Here is an 18,672-nt window from a genome sequence, read left to right on the forward strand (position 1 = left end):
GGTTTCAGATTTCTCTGTTATGGAGGACACTCCCAGTTCTAGCAACTCACAGCCCGCTTTTCCGAGAAACTTCAGCTGCCAGTGTTCGGAGCCACCATTTCTTTTCCCAGTCTCTTGGAATCAGTCTTATAAATGTAATTGGCTTTCACACTTAAAGATATGATATGGCACCAGAGTTCGTTGATAGGTTTGATCWTYTTTTTTTTTTTTTTTAAAGAGGGGGGGGGCAGGATGGGGAGGAAGTAGCACCTGCCATTTACTCAGTCAGCTAAAAGAGGTTAAAACAAACTTCACAACACATCTAAAAGTAGTCCACGTCAAATCTCTTAAACTTACTGTATCCGTCTTTGACAAATAACAAAACTAAACTTTATTCAGGCGGTTTTAAATAMATGACTTCCCCACTGCTATGAACTTCCTTCAGGTGCTGCTCTACAATGTCTGTTGACTAAACAATGGCTTACCCAGGTGTTTAACCTTTAACTACATCTGCTGTGTAAAGAAACATTAAAAAAGATTACCGCAAAGAGGGAGGGATTTACAGGACAATGATGCCCTTAAGGAGAAACACGGCCAAGGCCGTTGTGTAGATTCCCAGCTCTCTTTTTAGGTGGAAAACGCAAAAAGTATTAAATATTTGAATTTCTAGCAACGGTTTTAAGCAGTTTCCCTCCCGAGTGGGCGAGGTCCCCGTTGGGTTAAAAACAAACAACAACAAAAAACATGCAATGTCAATTAAAGAGAAACTAGGAACTTATTCAAAAGAGGAACCTGTTTGTCAAGGACACAGACGCCAACAGTCAAGTAGCAACCGACATGACGCAGCGGGAATAAAATGATAACAGGTGAATTGTTTGTCACGTCATTTTTCTCCTTAAATAAAATGTCTAGGTGACCTTTCACGAAGCTTATGTAGAACTAGTAGTGGGGGAGGGGTCATTCATTTATTTTTTTAGGTTAACGCCGTCAAAACTCATCGTTACATACTGACCACCGTTTATTATTTCATATATATTTAAAAAGAACACACACACACACACACACACACACACACAAAGTGTAATTACTGTTACTTACTGTTGAGCTGCAGCATGGAGTCGTACACTTTGCACTGGATCTGGCCCGTGCTCTGAAACGCGCAGGACATCCACAGTCCTTCGTACATAGATACCGCCGTGATGATGTTTGAGCCAACAAAGGCTGACATCTTCCACTGTGGCAAAATGGTGCCGACTATCAATCCAATCACGCCCAGGAGAGCCAGAGCGAAGCCCAGAATCTGAAGACCCTTGTTTGCCATTTCGACGATTTTGTTTTCCTTCTCCTAAGTTGGGGTTCAACAGCAACAAAAAGCCAAAGACGTCCACCTGCTGCGAAAAGTCCTGTTTCTTTAAAAATCCAACAAGCAAAACAAAACTCTACTTGCTTCTTACAAAGTTATGTCCCTTTTAAAAATATATATAGGCTATATATTTAAAAAAAAAAAAGGTCCTTCGCTTTCTGCAAATGAAAGAGTAGCACACAGAAGCGATATGTCGGCTTAAAAACTCTCTCGGTAAATGCTTGCGCACCTGTTCTTATGCCGCACCTTAACTAGGAAGAGGACAGCGGGAGCGAGCTTTTTTAGGCGGTTTCTWGGGCAGGTGGGCGGGGACGCGCACGCAGTTTCGACTCATCGGCGTAAGAAAGAACACCTKAAGTTTCGTGATGTAAGCGTTTCCTGGTAGGACACAGGGGAGTAATACTGATACTAGACCTGGTTTGATATGGTTTTGAAGCAGAAAACCTCTAGTAAAAGCAGGCAAATAAAACTTCAACATTTCGTCTCACACTTTCGATACCTTTCTAAATTAAAATGATTTTGCTCAGTGCATTCTTTCTAATGATACGAAACAAAAACGAGTCTTTATGTGCTATYATTCAGTTAAATTACGTCAGGTTCACTTTAAGATAAAACTTAACGTGAACACACTTGCAATTAGCTCACGTTCCCCAGGTGAAACCGGAAGCCTGATGGTAAACAAGTACTAGATGCAGATCTTTCAACCGCRATATTATGCAATAGCAAGGTTTCTTTTTATAGTTGTGATAGAGTCAAATGTGTGGCTATGAATTCAACTTGAGTGACTCATTTACGTGGATTTATGCACGTGTTTAAATAAATGACTAATACATTTACATGAAAGCTGTTATTGGCTAAAAGAAACTCCAGAAAGGTTTTTTTAATTKGTGTTTACAATTTTAGTTTATTTAAACTCCAGGATTGAAACTCAGCTGGTGTTCTAACCCAGAABGACATCAAATGYAGTAATGCAGCTAATTTAAATTAACCCTAACATTGCTRCTGATATAAATTGTCACATTTCCAAAGGAAAACTAAGGAAAATGTGTCTTAAGCTCTGGATTTCAGCTTGGCCTAGTTATATGTTCCTGATCTGCCGATCACTGATCATTTGTATGTTGGAACAGTTTTTTTATTATGAGCAATTGTCATTTCCCTTTTTTGAGACTTCTCAGTGCTGCATCATTAAATACAGAAGAAGAAGAAGAAGAGAGGACAAAAGAGAACTCCTCTCTGTGAATCATTGTTGAAACATTTCGAAAATGTTCTAGTCAGCTGTGGAGAAGTTTAAAGCAAATGTCATGTATTAAAGCAATATTCAAAGCTTTAAACAATCTTTCTTCATTAAATCCATTATATGAGAATCAAAAGAGGTTGACCCAATTGAAAACCTAAGACATATCCSTCTAAAATGAAAAACCAGGACAGGAAATAAGMTTTTCAAGGCAGGAGTGCATCATGATGTCCTGTCAAGGGAGGAGGGAGTTGAATACTTATGCATGCCACACTTTTCAGATATTTCTCGTAAATTACCAGAAATATCGGAAATTTTGAGGCTAAGTAACTCATAAGTGGAAATATCAAGATCTTAGTATCGTCTCGGGTTAGAAATGCGTCATTTTTGAGTGTACATGATTTGTTAATTGCTTGTAGGCTGATGCATTCAACATAAGTTTTCAAGTGTATTGGCTGTTAAGTAAAAAGGATGTTGTAATTAAATCCACATTTAAACCCTMAGCTGAATTCTTTTTATGTTTTCAGCACTTAATTTTTTTTTTTTATTATCATGTCTTTCCGCAAAGACCTATTTCTCTTTGATATCAACAGATGCTGTTGATCTGAAACTGTTTAATCAGTGTTGTAAACTGAAACCTTTTTTTTATGACCTGGTTAGATCTTCTGTCATCAAATGACACAATATTAAAATCGTCAACAATCATATGTCATTTTATCCCGACTGAGCCTTAAAACAAGTTCAGTTCATACTTAACACTTGCTCAAATGTTATCTGTTGCAATCCAAAATCCTCAGTAATAATTGCTATTTTGCTACGTGTGTTGTGTTGTTGTTKTTTTTTCATTCAGCAGTTCTAACATAATTTCCCTTATGTCAGAACAAGCATCCATCTGAAATGGCTAGAATAGTTTGAGGAGATATACAKGGTAAAAACATTTCCTTCTGTCTCTGGTGTGGGAACAGAGACGTCTAASTCACAATGGAGGCTGATTCAGTTAGTTCACTGGTCGAACTGGTTTCATCGGGGTCCCGCTTTTAACCAATCAGTTTTTGGAAAACACAGAACATGCCTTCCACTCTCCAGTTCTGAGCACTAGCAACGACAGCATGCATGGACTTGTCAAATTCTTTCTTTCTTTCTTTTTTTTTTTTTTTTTGTTGTTCCACATTCTTTGCAAGAAAAATGCTGGGTTTCAGCTTCCATAACACCCCAGTTGTTGTTGTTGGTTTTTTTAGGCTGATACTGAAGCCGCTCTCTGAGTCATCACGCAGCACAGACACACGGAGTATGTAGTAAATGTTTTCTCCTNTCACAATGGAGGCTGATTCAGTTAGTTCACTGGTCGAACTGGTTTCATCGGGGTCCCGCTTTTAACCAATCAGTTTTTGGAAAACACAGAACATGCCTTCCACTCTCCAGTTCTGAGCACTAGCAACGACAGCATGCATGGACTTGTCAAATTCTTTCTTTCTTTCTTTTTTTTTTTTTTTTTTTGTTGTTCCACATTCTTTGCAAGAAAAATGCTGGGTTTCAGCTTCCATAACACCCCAGTTGTTGTTGTTGGTTTTTTTAGGCTGATACTGAAGCCGCTCTCTGAGTCATCACGCAGCACAGACACACGGAGTATGTAGTAAATGTTTTCTCCTTGCCGCCGGTTTCTCGTGTTGTCACGTGAGTCATCTCAGGCGAGAGAGACGACAAGGAATGGAACAATTTAAATATGCTTGTTCCTGTCTGGGGCGTGTTTCCGGATCAGCTGTCTCTGTTCTCTCCAACCGTTTCGACAATACCAAGCGGAGCACATTTGAATAAAGTTGTGACCTAGTGTGTAACTTACTCTGAAAGTGACTCACCCTCTAAAGGATCAGTTGCTCCTTTGTGACAGGGAYTCTTTTTYTTAAATGTTTGATCATTTTTGGTGACGCTGAATCCGGGGTACATTTTTGTAAAAGTTCATTATAAGCCTTAACCCGTTTGAAATTGTTGGCTTTGACATGTTGAGGTGTACAATTAGCAGTTAATTACTTTTTAAGACTTTCACTTTGCTTTGGATTAAACCTCACAATCTGACAGTGCTGTAATCTTACCTTGTAATGTAATCCTTTAATCTCAATGTACATTTTGTATCATCAAACTACAGAGCATGTTAGGGAAGAACGGCTAAATAGGGACAACTCTGAGGTACAATACTGCCACCTACAGGAGACCATGGGTATTTTAAAAGCCATACAGACCAAGTTACTCGGTTTATGTTCTTTAATTTTGTTCTAGAAAGAGTGTTTATAAAGTGACAAGTTCAAAACGACTTTTCTTTGATCTGCATTGTCTCCAGRAGGGAGCTGGAAATGTATTATTATTGTTTAGTTTGGTTTTTTTTTTTCGTTTTTTTTTAAATACCAAAATAATTCAACAGAAAATAAGTAAACTTCTTCCATGGTTATCTCAGTACTATGAAACAACTGTGGAGTTACGTGGAAAGGAAGGGAGCATATGAGAGAGATTAAAGAGGGCTCACATTGTTAAGTGTGACTTATTTTATTTTTTTATTTTTTTTGTCCTTGACTGATAACTTTCAGATATTCAGACATAATGTGTTATGTGTTTCCTTTCATAAAGAGCTAGGCTATATTCAAAGACTGCTACTTTCTCAGACAAACTTTCACTTCTGGATTCCTTTTTGACACTTMGAGGAAAGAATTAGACACCAGAGCTCCATCCCAGCTTTAGTCACTTTTGTTTTAGCCTTTTCATCATCACAAGCGCTGACACTTGTTCATAGTTTTGGTATTTAGTACCTGCAAACATTGATGATCTGCGATTGATGCAGGAGTAGACAGAAGATTAATGGCTTCTGGTGCAAAACATAATTAACACAAGGATGCGATTTGTTTTCGTCAAGTCAAATTTAGCATATAGGTTCCTATAAAAAAAAAAAAAGAAAAAAGCATAAACACTCTGAGAGTAANTTTTTTGTCCTTGACTGATAACTTTCAGATATTCAGACATAATGTGTTATGTGTTTCCTTTCATAAAGAGCTAGGCTATATTCAAAGACTGCTACTTTCTCAGACAAACTTTCACTTCTGGATTCCTTTTTGACACTTMGAGGAAAGAATTAGACACCAGAGCTCCATCCCAGCTTTAGTCACTTTTGTTTTAGCCTTTTCATCATCACAAGCGCTGACACTTGTTCATAGTTTTGGTATTTAGTACCTGCAAACATTGATGATCTGCGATTGATGCAGGAGTAGACAGAAGATTAATGGCTTCTGGTGCAAAACATAATTAACACAAGGATGCGATTTGTTTTCGTCAAGTCAAATTTAGCATATAGGTTCCTATAAAAAAAAAAAAAAGAAAAAAGCATAAACACTCTGAGAGTAATTGGTTCCCCCAGCTTTCCAGGCAACTATATTTGGTTTAACACTGTAATCCTTATTTGCTGCATTAGGAAACATAAAGCTCCATTCAGTCCGCCCGTGGACCGCTTCGCTCTGTGTGGGTTTACTGCGAATAATCTCATACAAATGCACGAGTCACGCTTCCACGAGATTATAGATGGCACAGCGAAGTACATAAGGAGGATCAGACGAGGAAAAAGAGCGGCTGTCTGACCCCGACTGAGGTCACGTCTCAAAAGGGGGAAGTCGATGTAAAAGCGGCAACAGCCCAAGAGCTCGCGATAATCTGTCACATCACATGCGGCTCAATTTCAGCTCGTTCTGCGGAAAGACTTGAAGCATAATTATCCTGCCTGTCAAACATCGATTTGCCATCGTTGTCACCGAGCGACTAGCGTCTAATCGACTGGCGTGCCGCAAAACACAGATGTAAATGGAGCCGTTCATCCGTCTTATACTTTCTGCTCAAACAATTCTTTGAAAAGAGCCGTGGCTGCTCGGTAGATGAGATAGATGTGAGCTCATTAATCCTAAATAATCCCAAAAAAAGTCCCAAACAAACGATGCAGAAATAATTCTATACCCTCCTTTTCTAATCGCTTCTGCAACTTGTGACTACTTATCTGACCACCATAGTTAAAGGGTGGGTCTGTAATGACATGTGTTTTTTTATTATAATTATTTTACAATCTTTGTTTATTTATTTAATTTTAGTATTCTATGAGTATATTTTATGATATRGTGAGTTGGTAATAATTTGTTTTAATTGGAATATATGATGTATACACTTCAGCCTACAGCATGTCTATTACAACCACATATTTAGGTTTAGATGTTTAATGATTTCCTAGCACTGTCCCGCCTCACAGAAGTAGCGCAAAGGCTTTATTCCACCTCCTCCCCCCCAAAAAAAGATAATGCTGGTATGCTCATGCTTGTAAACGCAGTTTGCTTTGAACAAAACAGAATAACTTAAAATCCCATTGCAATTTATCCAACAAGTTCCCTGAGCTGAAATGACCAAGCCGTCGTTAGTATGCTTTCATAAAGCGGGCGCAGAAGAGTCCTCCATTTTGCCGATTGAATTTACGTCATGCAAATGGGAAATGATGGCGCCACAACACAACAGTGCTACTGTGTATTAGATTATGTATGCAGGGAAATGTCAACATTATGTACTTCTTATCCGTGTTGATGTTGTCAGCATGCGATGCATCAGTGAGGCCTCTGAAATAATCCACGCTTATTCTCTGCCTAATCTCTTATGGCAGATGTTTTTTTTTTTTAAAACAGGTAGAAGTTGTGCGAGCGTGCTGATCTGCTGTTCCCTGCAGATCCCTGGATAACTCGGCTCAGTTTTAGGGATCACGAGAGGTGTTTTGACCTGCCAGAGGTTTATACCTGTTGGCACAAATACAGCTAGAGGCATTGAGCCTGCCTGCCTCTCGCTGCGTGTTTTTGCCCCTTCATGTTTTATGTTTGCATGCTTTAAGTGTGAGACAGCCCCACAAAACACTTTTTTTTTTTCAGAGAAAAAATATAGAGCTGAAGTCAAAAATTGAAAACATTAACCTAGTTTTTTTTTTTTTTTTTCCAACTCAGATGCGTTTAGTTTGTGTTATATAAAGTATTTCAAGATGCTTTTAGGGAAATATTTCATGTCAAAGCCATTTTTTTTCCAGCTCTTTTACATATTTCTCATTTGTCGTGACACCGTGGAAGTAAAGTTTTGAGTAGGCCAGACTAGAAGTCAGAGATGAACAACTTCAAATATCTACGCTACAAAACGACAAAAAAAAAACAACATATGCATAAAACCAATAAAAATGTCTTTAACCCCTTTCACAAAATACTTCAGTGTGGAAACCCTCCAGGTGTCTCCATGTGTTTTGTGAGYATTGAAGTCATCATCACATCATTATAATAACAAAAAAAGCTGCTTAAAGTGTAGCACTCTCTAATGCATCAGTCACTCTTAAGAGCAATACTATATAAATATTTCTGTTTCTGTGCCCATTTAATGTTTCCTAACCTGCTGCAGTAGTTAAGACTTTTAGAACCAGCTTTGCTAGTTCTGTATCCCCCTGAAATGGACCAGAATCACATGAAAGTACAATTTTGGTGACCTTTTGAAAATTCAAACAATAATGTTTGACCTGCCTGTCATCGGTCAGCTGGCATCTCCCACCTCTGTTACAGATATATCTCCCTTCTCTTCCCATTAGAAGTATTAGACTCTTGGATTATATCTTTTTTTTTATTTCTTCGGCTGCAGGGAAAACTAATAAAATGTTAGGAAAGCCCCGAAAAGAATAAGACAAAAAAAAAATGATCACAAAAAGTTACAATCATACAAATATATGTTAATTTATTGATTAATATATCAGAATAAGACATTTCCCTTTAATTCGTGTAGAGGTTGTAGAAATGTACACAGGTCAAAGTGGAGAGAGGGTGAATCGAGGGCTTGTCTCTGTAGATACTGAGAGGGAGTCATCCTTAAAGAGCCAAAGTATGCATGCTTAAAAAAAAACACAGAGTCTGGAAAATTGTTAGATAGCCTTATGGGTTTGCTTGATCTCCTTGAGTGCAGGCTGGTAGTTCTTGTTGCATATTGCTGGTCTTCGGTTTTTGCTTCTCTTTCACTGAAGAGTGTTCAAGAAAGCCGGTGCACGAGGATCGTTGGCGTGTCTTTGGGCTCTTGGCGAGAGCAGTCCAACGTGTGGCTTAATCCCTGGTTACACTCGCGAAGCATCTTAGCATCTCTAACCACAGCCAAGGCCTTTTTAAGAAGGAAAAACAAAACAAATGTCATGGCTTTCTTTGTTGGTTTGTTGAATAAAAAAGTAGGAGTTAGTGTTTTTTTGGAAGACAACACGATCGGTCTGAGAGAGCGGGAGAGAAGTCAAACGTCTGTAAGGGGGGCGGTGAGGGTAGGGGGCCGTTAGGGCAAACGCCCGCAGTGAGGCGAAGCATTGCCCCCACAACAATGCATCACTCACTTAACACACAGCTTACCCACGCGGCGGAACTCGCTTTGGATTCGTCTTCGCTCAGGATTTCATACAATTGTGGATACAACAGTGCTGACCGAACACATTAAACACGTTTATAAATGATAGGAACGCACCGAACAGGAGCAGCTTTCCTGCCTTCCGCTGAGAGATTTGCATTACCAGAGGCAAATRAACAAATAAACAAACAAACAACCTTTTAACAGAAATGACAACACGCATAAGCTCATTTCAGAGAATTAAAAAAAAAAAAAAAGACAGAGAAAAAGCACACCAGATATACAAACACTGTATTATTGACAGAACAAGCAGTCCATTCATTTTACACATTAGGACAGATGTTGTTGCCCAGAAGCACGCTTTTTTAAAATTTTTTATCTCAAACTGAGATTCCACACATTTTGAAAATTCCTAAGTACACTTACAAGAATAAGCAGAAGCAAACCTGCWGCAAAGTCTCATCTACGACTTTGAATATTTAAAATTCCCAATTACACCACCCGTGACAATGTGTCAGGACTGATTATTTCTTTGACATCCAGGTCATTTAATTGGCTTCATCTGCCCTCTAAGTATTTTTGTCACCATACAATGTTRTCATTTTTGCTGGGCATTTCTCCACATTGCCTTTCACTTCTCTCTTCCATGAAGTTTTCTCCTAAATTTCAGTAAATAACTGCTGTTTGTAGCATTAGTGACACTTTAGGATGAAATCAAGTGGCTTTATTGGACAGATTTAAAATCAACATGACTTTTTGATGTTACGCTGTCAAACTTGCTCTGTTTGTGTGTAATTCCGATGACAGACATTTCTCAGTGCAACAGAAATGAACCCGTCCTTTCATAATTAGRCCATTAGAGGGAGCTGTAGTCGCACATACTTTTTACGCTGTAACTGAACTGCGTTGTGACAGAAGTTSTTGCAAAAGTCTAATGAAAGTGACTATTGGACCATGTGTCCACAGAGATGAGCTGCTTTTTTAATCACAAGTGCCCCGCGGTACATCCGGGCATAATGGTTTCTCATGAGCTTTGAACGACTCACCCAAAAGATCCTTGAGAACATTAACAGTCTTTTTTTTTTTTTTTTTTTTTTTTTTCAGTGCTTGAAATCAAAAACATGCATAGCTGACACCGGTTTCAGTAGGTGCACCAAAAGCACCGCGGTATTCTGACGCAACGTTGTGTGATCGGAACGTCGGGTTGATTGTTTTCGATGRACTTCGAATCAAAGACCTGACTGTCTTTTAAAAAGGTTCTCTGGTTGTTCAGTGCAATACAGCTTTGGGTTCTCAAGCACCTCTGATGAATCGACGCCGTGTGGCGTTCATTATTGCCCGTTAGTCCCGTCGTACGGTGATGAAGTCAAAATGTTTTAAGAACCCTGTCGAGGTGATGAGTTGAACCTCAGATAGCTTAAGTAATTCCCATTTCTTCTAAGGTGCAACATGCTCCTATTTTGAAATCTTTAAACATTTTTCCACCATCTGTTTTTTTTTTTTTTKTTTTKTTTTTTTWWAATTTGCAATAGATAAAGAAACTCACTTTTGATTAAATGTTTTGCTGCTTTTTGAGTTGGAGTTTATTCATKTCTTGCTTTATTCAATCTGTTGATGACTGCCTCACTCTTGTGCCCCCTTTCTTTTTGTTTCGTCCTCCCATTACTCATTGACGCACGCAAACACGCAACCACACGGAGCTTTATAAAGAAGCTGTAAGTATACGCCTACACAGGCAACATAATGTGGAAGAGAGAGTTAATGGGGTGTAGATGCTGCTGTTCAGGAGATGAAAAGCTCATGTGTGGGCATACGAACTAAAGTGTTTTTGTTTTCCTTGTTAACACCTCACTGTTTGTTTTCGTCCAGTTAATGTACTTTCGCTGTCAGATCTCGTCAAACCAAAAATATCRTCTTAATACTCCAGCTGTTTGGTTTTTTTTTTTCTTTCTCACCTACAACACCATCCCATCTAAAAACTTTCAACCTTTTCCCTCCTAAACGCTCTCTCTCTCTTCTCTTACTTTCAGTTTCTTTTCGTCTTCCTGACATTCTCTGTTGCCGTCTGTCTACTTACAAAATCACCGATAAACAACTTACTGCCGCGTTCTTCGCTCTTGCACAGTTTAGGACTCGCTGTTCTTTAGGGTTTGGCATGCTTCCCAGTAATTGCACGTCCAAGCCGCCGCCGCTTTAAGGGCGTGCTCACGTACCTGTTTGCCTTGTTTTTTAGGGTCAGCTGCAGCATTCAACTAACTTCAGTTTCATTTCTTCCCAACAGGTGGTGATAGTGTGCCAATTCCAAAAACAGAAGAAGAAGAAACTGTGTGATTTCACACCACCGACACTGAAGGTTTTGTGTCTTTTGTCCTCAGTGTGACAAATCATAAGTGTTAAAAATATCCGAACGCATAATTTTCTTTTAGAGCATGCAAATTCTTTCGTTGTAGGCAATACATTTTAAGTAGAAGTTTTGTAATTGTATACAATTGTGGAGCCATTAAAATTGTTAGAAGGCAGTATGTATATCTACAGAAGACGAGTAGGGCTATGAAAAGGGATATATGAGTTTAATCTCGTAATTCTGAGTTTAATCAGGCACCTGAGAAAAGATTTTTTCAGTCCCCTGATCTTCCTCCATATATGTCACACAAGTTTTTGTGGTGAGGCAGATATTTAAGTAACCATGAAGCAAATACTTCACATTGTATTCTAAATTCCTAAGTTGCATGAAAACCAATTTCAACCTTTCTTGTAATTTGGACTTAAAATAATTCTTTATGTCATTATCAACTTTGCCACCAAAATCCAATATGGCTGGCCACACTTAGGCGATTACTGGGAAGAAAATGAGTAAATTTCTCCAGTTTTTCATAATTACAAGTGTAATAATAAAGTTGGGCGTCATCACACCTGTCGTCATGCTAATGTTACAATTCGTGTTTAGTAAGAACAGGGTGTGGTTTTGTAGTTGCTGTAAGCTTTTTATTCCTAATACAACTGGCAATTGTTCCCTTCTAAAGAGAAATTACAACCATATTTGTTAAGTTGTTGTTTTTTTTTATTACCTTGAGTCAATTCACTCTTTTGACAATTTTAAGGCCCGTTTCCTACCTCCACCTTTTCCACTTCCTACCAGTAAGAACACTGCTTCATTAAAAAATATTTAAAAATATATAAAACGCTCAACTTTCAAGCACAAGACAATGAACTGAAAACAATAAATTACMGATATTAAAACAAACTCTAATTTCTGTTTTGACCAGTTGACTATATTATACACCCTAATCAAATGAAACTRAATCAAAGTGAGCTCCCTGTGGCAGAGTATTGGAGTCCTATGACCATATTTTTTTACAGGTAACTGGCARTACACACAAAGAAAAACCCTTGTAAACTGCAAAAGTGGCAAAGGAGTGAAATGACCAGCACCCATGTGCTTCCACATCTTTGCTCTGAGTCTGAAAGTTATATAAAGTTATATGGAAGAAAACATATAACTTAACTGAAATGAAATTCATTTAATCATCCTACGCTGAGATCCATAATAACTCAGAGTTAATGTAAAAAGAACAGAAAAGAATTAGCTGGATGCTAACTGCACCTTATCAAGCAAAGCAAATTGTAAACAACCCCCTACTCCKTGTATGTAATTATCATATTTATCGTTGTAGTGACTCTGTATGCACGGAGAGTAAAATTTTGACTCTAAAAGAATCTTTTGATGTCACTGCTTTGTGCCTCCAAATACTTTCATATCTCCAGCTTGTGGGCATCTTAGAAATATACAACCGTGAGCTAACCGCTGTGCGAACACTTTGATATTATACAGTGGTTGGTGATGCACAGCTAGAACTCAGTTTGAGTATGCTAAATTCCCCAGAGGGAGAGGGAGTTGTGTTCAAAAATAGAGATTGGAAAGGTCTGTGCCGCTGTATTTGCCACATGGTTAAAATATCCCAGTGCTAAGCGAAGGACTGTTTTCTTGCAAACACTCCCAAAAAATGCAAAGACGGGGAGGGTTGAGTGAAGCCCTTCGACTAATTCTCTCCGACTACGCTCCGTGTCATACACTGAATGCAGTGCCTCTTTGTCTTGTCTCACGTTCATTGTCATATCTACGTGCTGCAAGTCGAACCTCCTCTGCTTCCTCTGCAGCATAACTTCCTTATCGACATTCCCCACGAATGCACCTGCTAATCCTTCAGGCTTCCCAACGAACCGCCAATACATCTTTTGCAGTTTCCCTTTTGTTTATTCCAGACTTGCTTTCACCCTGTGTAGTGCACATTCATAAGCCTCCTATGTCACATTCCGTAACCCTTCRTCACATTCATTTACCACCTTAGACACATAACGAGCATCTTTTTCGTGTTTGTTTTCTCTGCACTTTCCACTCGCCAATTTTCCTGGCAAAACAAGGTTTCGCGTGAATGTCGTGCAAAAGCATTTGCTGATGACTCTGCTTTTATAGCCTAAAGCGCCTAAAAAAATATAAGAAAAGTTGCTCAATTGAACGAAATACATCCTCAGTGTGATGCGCCGAGGCGGACCTGAAACAATGCTATTTTAAATCGTGCGTCGGACAAGAGTCACTGCGAATGGTTCACAAGACAGATGAAGTATCACTTACTCACAGGAGCCGACGTATCGAAGACACAACGCTGAGCTTAGTGTGAAGGACACAGAGGATGCTACCCCACATTTCCTCCATCTATCCCCCTGCTCAAGCTCTCATTCACTCTTACTGTCCATCTACACACAATCCACTCGCTGGGGTTAAAACACTGTCACGCCAGGACATTCACTCAGACAACTCCATCTTTTTTTCTTTTCCCCCTTTCCTTTTTTTTTTTTCAGGGCAATTCTTCCAAGGTGATTTGATAAAGCGAGTGAGTGGATAAGCTGCCAGACGTCCTCGGAATAACAAGTGCTCCGGCTCATAGGCTGCGTGGCTTTGATGTTGGGCTTCAAACCTGGTTTTATGCTGACAGCAGATGCTGACTGAAGTATACATTACTGCACCTTTTTCCATGCGTCTGAACTCAGATCCGCCCCGGGTTTAACTTTGCGTCCCGGACGGTTGCTCGTTTGTTGTCTTTGATGAGCGCGCGCTGTAATTAGCGATGGTGTGGTAGCGATCACAGGAAGGACGGCGTTTTCCTCTTTTATTATTTCTCTGAATTTAAGTTTTTTATATATATATATATAATTTCCTTGAGAAATACTAATTGAATTGTTTACATTTTCGTCATGTTTTTAGTTTTTGCTTTATTTTGTTCTATTGTATTTTTTTGTTCTGTCTGACTGGGATTGGTTATAGCACCTTTTTATGTTGTTTTAACTCGAGTACACAACAATTATATCRTCTGTCTTACATTTGACAGGCTGAAGTCATCATCAGTTTGAACTTTTAGAAGATAAACAGAAACAACAAGAAAAAAAACAAACAACCTTTGACAACAGGTTTTAGTTTTCGATGCGATAAACTTGCTTTGCTCACGTTGGCGTGCTGGTATGACCTGACTCAGGCTTCCTGCTGATTGCTTTCCCCTCTGATCCGTTTCATCTCGATTTAAGCTTTAGAGGACCCTGGTTATTACTTTAGCTGGTGGGCAGATGGTGGGTGGAGAGCTCGGGTGAGGCAGAACCACGCTGTCACCAACTTTGAGGCTCAAAAGGATCTCCCCATGGGTTAGGATTATGACGCTGAGTCAGGAGGGAAATTTGTTAGGGTTGAACACTGAGCACAACAGAGCGAATAGAAAAAGAAGCTTGAGTCTGGYAGGAAAATAAAGAGACATGTGAATTATGACGTCACAGGAGACATAGTGAAAGAGAGAGAGACACATATATGAGGAAGTTGGGTGGGTTGTTACAAACCCGGGGCTTTCTTTCTGTGGCTTCAGGTGAGGGCGGGGACTCCTCTCTCTCAGGCCTTCTGCTGGCTCTTTAACTCTCAGCATCAGGAAGCGCAACTCTGGGTCACGGTGGCCGGCAGGTGCTGTTTCCTCAGCCACACTCAGTGCATTATGGGCAACTGAGTTCCCAGTGTCACTTCCGCCCTTTTGTCCCACCCTCGATCTCCTGTGCTATGAGGCGTCCGCCTGGGGAGACTCTTTCCGTCCATTCTTGAGCGTCGGTGAGTCTGACGTCTTCGCTGTCTTCCTAGGAGGACTCACCGGTTCGCTGGCGAGCTCGTGCAGYGACGGCTCCTTATACATTGCGACTGTGTTAAGAAATAGCGATGTGTGTTAAAAACACATACTTGCAACAAAAACCAAAAAAAAACATCCAAGACACAAACCTTCTATGACTTTCGGTAAGAAATGTGCGGCCCCCTTGGTCTTCTTCACCCGGTTGCCCTTCATGATGTGGCCGTCCCTGTTAATGCCGATGTACCAGGAGCGTCCGGACTGGGTCTGGCGGTAGAGCATGGACGAGTACGTAACGTAGTAGTTCTCAAACACGCTCTCCTTGAACTTACACTCKGGAGTGAAGTGTTCCTAAACGAAAGCAGAAGGAAGGAAAATCGTGTGGAGAGGTCATAAGAAACCTGGATGTTTTCTTTGAATTGCATTCTGTTCTTYGTGCACTAGCATTGAGCTCTTGTACAGTAGCATTGTTCTTTTCAACTTGTTTTGTAGTTTCTTTGAGTCTCAGTTCGGCTGTTTAGTGTTAATTATTCATCTCCCCTTAGTTTACCTTCTCAAGCAAAATTTTAAAATCATACAAACTTCTCGCACACAGCAGAAAAATACCCAACTGAAACTTTCCTACCCGCTCTGTACGTCTTGGTCCGGTTAGTTTTCCATTTTATCACTAAAACGTTGTCATTACGCTCATTTTGAGCTTCTKTTTTCACTTTGGCCTCGTTTCAACTGCACATATTACGACGGAGTGGATCTTTGTGAAGAAAATTGTTCGCTATTCTTCTCAAACAAACCCCATAAACTTTGCCTCCTTCCCAATCTTATTTTCATTTCTGTTCACTTATTTAAACAGTATGTGCTTTTAAGAAGCAGGAACGCGGAAAAGCGGAAAACAGACAAATGCAAAATATGGAGCTTTAGAAAAACAATCTACAGCAGATAAATCTGGTCTGAAAGTTATGTCTTTATAAGTAGGCTGCAGYCCAGCAGAAAGCTGATGCAGAATCTGAGAGGTGATCATTTACTGTRTGCCAAGTTTTCAACTAATGGTTCTTTGGAAACATCCTGTTGGTGATAGAATGCTGTTTTGTGTTTGCCAAATTATRTAAGTCTACAAACCATTTTTTGGGATGGTTTGTGGATTTAATTAAAGAAATGGAAGCAATTGGTGTCTTTGTGACTGCATACAAATCTAAATTAAAGCTGGATTTTTTTTGTTTTGTTTTTTGCTACAGCTGCAGTTGTGTCAAAGTTAAACAGCTTTTTGTTTTTAAAGACTCCCTGAGGCTGAAGCTAACTGTTSATAAAAATCCAGATAAGTTAAAGTAGTTGTTTATTAAAATAGAGATATGTTATATATATTTTTTGACACATGCATCTCAAGTTTTATTTAAAATGTCCACATGTATATATTATTTGGGCATTTCTTGATTTATTGAATCATGGCAAGTTTGGCTTTCCATACAGGTAAGGTATTTTAGGCTGTCTCTACTGTCTACGTGCCATTTTAAGGCGGACCATCATTCTCTGTTTTGGTCAGAGTTTGGTTACACCTTCACATCTTTTCAAACAAACCAGAGTTTCTAGGCAAACAATTAAAGTGGACTAAACATGACTGGAGTTGGAGGGCCCAGTTCTGAACGCCCTGCTACCAACATGAACCTCGCTAAATGTAAAGATATGAGGAATAGCTTCACATTTCTGCACATTTTAGGGGTTTATTTATATATTTTTGGATGAATTTAGTTAATTATTTTACTGAATAGGCTGTAGGTACATTGTGCACCACAAATTATCTTCAGTGCAATTTTTAATCAGGTAAAAAAAAAAAAAAACCCTGATTAGCCTGAACTTTGTGCCTGACAGAATACACATGAGGCACAAAGTAGAAAATATTAATGAATAAGGCTGAAATTAATAATCATTCCCGATACTCGTAAAGTTTTCATCATATCGACATGCTTTCAATGACTCACGAAGAAGAAAACCRAGCAAAGCTTTCTGGAAGTACGTTTCCTTACAATCGTGATTTGCATATTTTGACATAATCATTTGGTTATAAAAAGTTGTTCCCAATTCAATTAGCTGATTAAGATGATCCATGAATCATATCCTGGGCTGTATCCTWGATTGGTCTTGGCTTGCATTGTCCCTTTTTAAGCAGCTTTGGACGGACGCCAGAACAGTAAATGTTGATGTAAATGACTGAAATTAAAACACTTGGCAGGTTGGTTTAAAGCACAGCCTGGTGGCTCGTGATTTCGGACACTGGTTTAAATTAAAATGACTGCGGGCCGCTGCACTTCCGTTYGGTATTCAGAAACAAATTTTACTCCATTCACCATATATCTAATCCATCGCGGGAGGAGCATAGATGCGGCGGAAGGGCGGTGCTGTTGGGCAAGAGACATTTTCCATTTTGGAAACCGTCGCTGCATGCGCGGTCACACTCATGACCGCCTTAGAATACCCCGCACGTCTTCGGATTGCACCACCTCGATGCACAGTCCAACTTCACGCAACTGAAATCCATCATTTTCCAGTCACCCAAAAGAGAATTAATAGAAAACTAACTCTTGGGTTCTGTCAGGTTTTTTTTTTTGCCTTACTGGCCAAATGTAAAGAGGCAGAATAAAATCAAGTTAGCAGAACTTGGACCAAATCCAGTCACAGTAACTGATCACGTTCCAGCAGCTGTGCCCCCCTCCTTTTCTTGTCCTCAACATAACGGCTACCGAACCCTGCATAATGTTGACCGGTGATATTAACCAATGGAGACAGACATACATCTCTCTTAGCCTCCATCAGGGTCTCGACAGGGTCCTTCCTCTGTCAGGGAGCAAAGCCAATCTGCTGGATTGATTAAGTAAGAGCAGCAGGGCAGAAATGGCTGAGTACAGAATTTCTCGGAGAGTCGGGACAACACGGGAGGCCTGGAGGCTCGCAGCTTGCTACAGACAAGCTTTAATAAAGAGCCGGAAGGAGACCGAGATGCCAGTTTCACACCTATCACGGATCTTCCCTTTCTCCTTCTAAAAGGAAGCATCCCTTTTCTTTAGGTCCGCTCTCCAGTTATTTCTTTCCTCTCACTGAGGGGAAAAGATAAAAAAAATTTTTTTTAAAAACTACCCTTAACCCAACAAATGCCATCATTGCCCTCACATGGCAGAGCTATATAAAGATCCCCTGACAGGTTTGATATCTTCTGCTGCGCTAACACAGAGGATGGGATCGATAGATGATCCGCTTCATTCATTATTAATCASGCCAGAGCGAGAAAGAGGATTAGGAAGCGCAGGAGCCAGAGGGGAAAGGTAGGAGAAACAGGAAGGAGAGCAGAAGATCACTCAGAGGGGACTGAATGGGGTTTCTGGATGAGGAAGTGAATCAAAGTAAAGAGGGATCTGCTTCTATGCTGGGACTGAGAGCTGGAGTGCTGGTGCAATGAGGCCCCCGGGGGCCCGGGATCCAACACTTATGTAGATCTGTGACAAAAAGACACTTTTTAAGCACAACCTATTAAAAAA

At 39.8% G+C, this 18,672-nt stretch overlaps 1 protein-coding gene across 3 annotated transcripts in view; it reads right to left on the reverse strand.

Moving 5' to 3' along the window:
- Nucleotides 1-8,331: 8,331 nt before the first annotated feature.
- Nucleotides 8,332-18,672, reverse strand: part of fgf11b (fibroblast growth factor 11b) — a 37,940-nt gene continuing 27,599 nt past the window's right edge. The window contains exons 4-6 of one of the 3 annotated variants that reach the window (XR_001777300.1): nucleotides 15,301-15,499; nucleotides 14,877-15,222; nucleotides 8,332-8,762 (exon numbers count right to left, since the gene is read on the reverse strand). Coding sequence is in view for 1 of the 3 variants with exons in the window: in XM_017308669.1 (XP_017164158.1) it covers nucleotides 15,086-15,222; nucleotides 15,301-15,499 (336 nt within the window). In the remaining 2 variants the exon portion in view is untranslated. Of the gene's footprint in view, nucleotides 8,763-9,363; nucleotides 15,223-15,300; nucleotides 15,500-18,672 lie in introns of those variants that run through there. The other 2 variants (XR_001777299.1, XM_017308669.1) reach the window with 2 other exon arrangements.

The sequence above is a fragment of the Poecilia reticulata genome, linkage group LG14 (genome assembly GCF_000633615.1).
Source record: "Poecilia reticulata strain Guanapo linkage group LG14, Guppy_female_1.0+MT, whole genome shotgun sequence".
Taxonomy (NCBI): domain Eukaryota; kingdom Metazoa; phylum Chordata; class Actinopteri; order Cyprinodontiformes; family Poeciliidae; genus Poecilia; species Poecilia reticulata.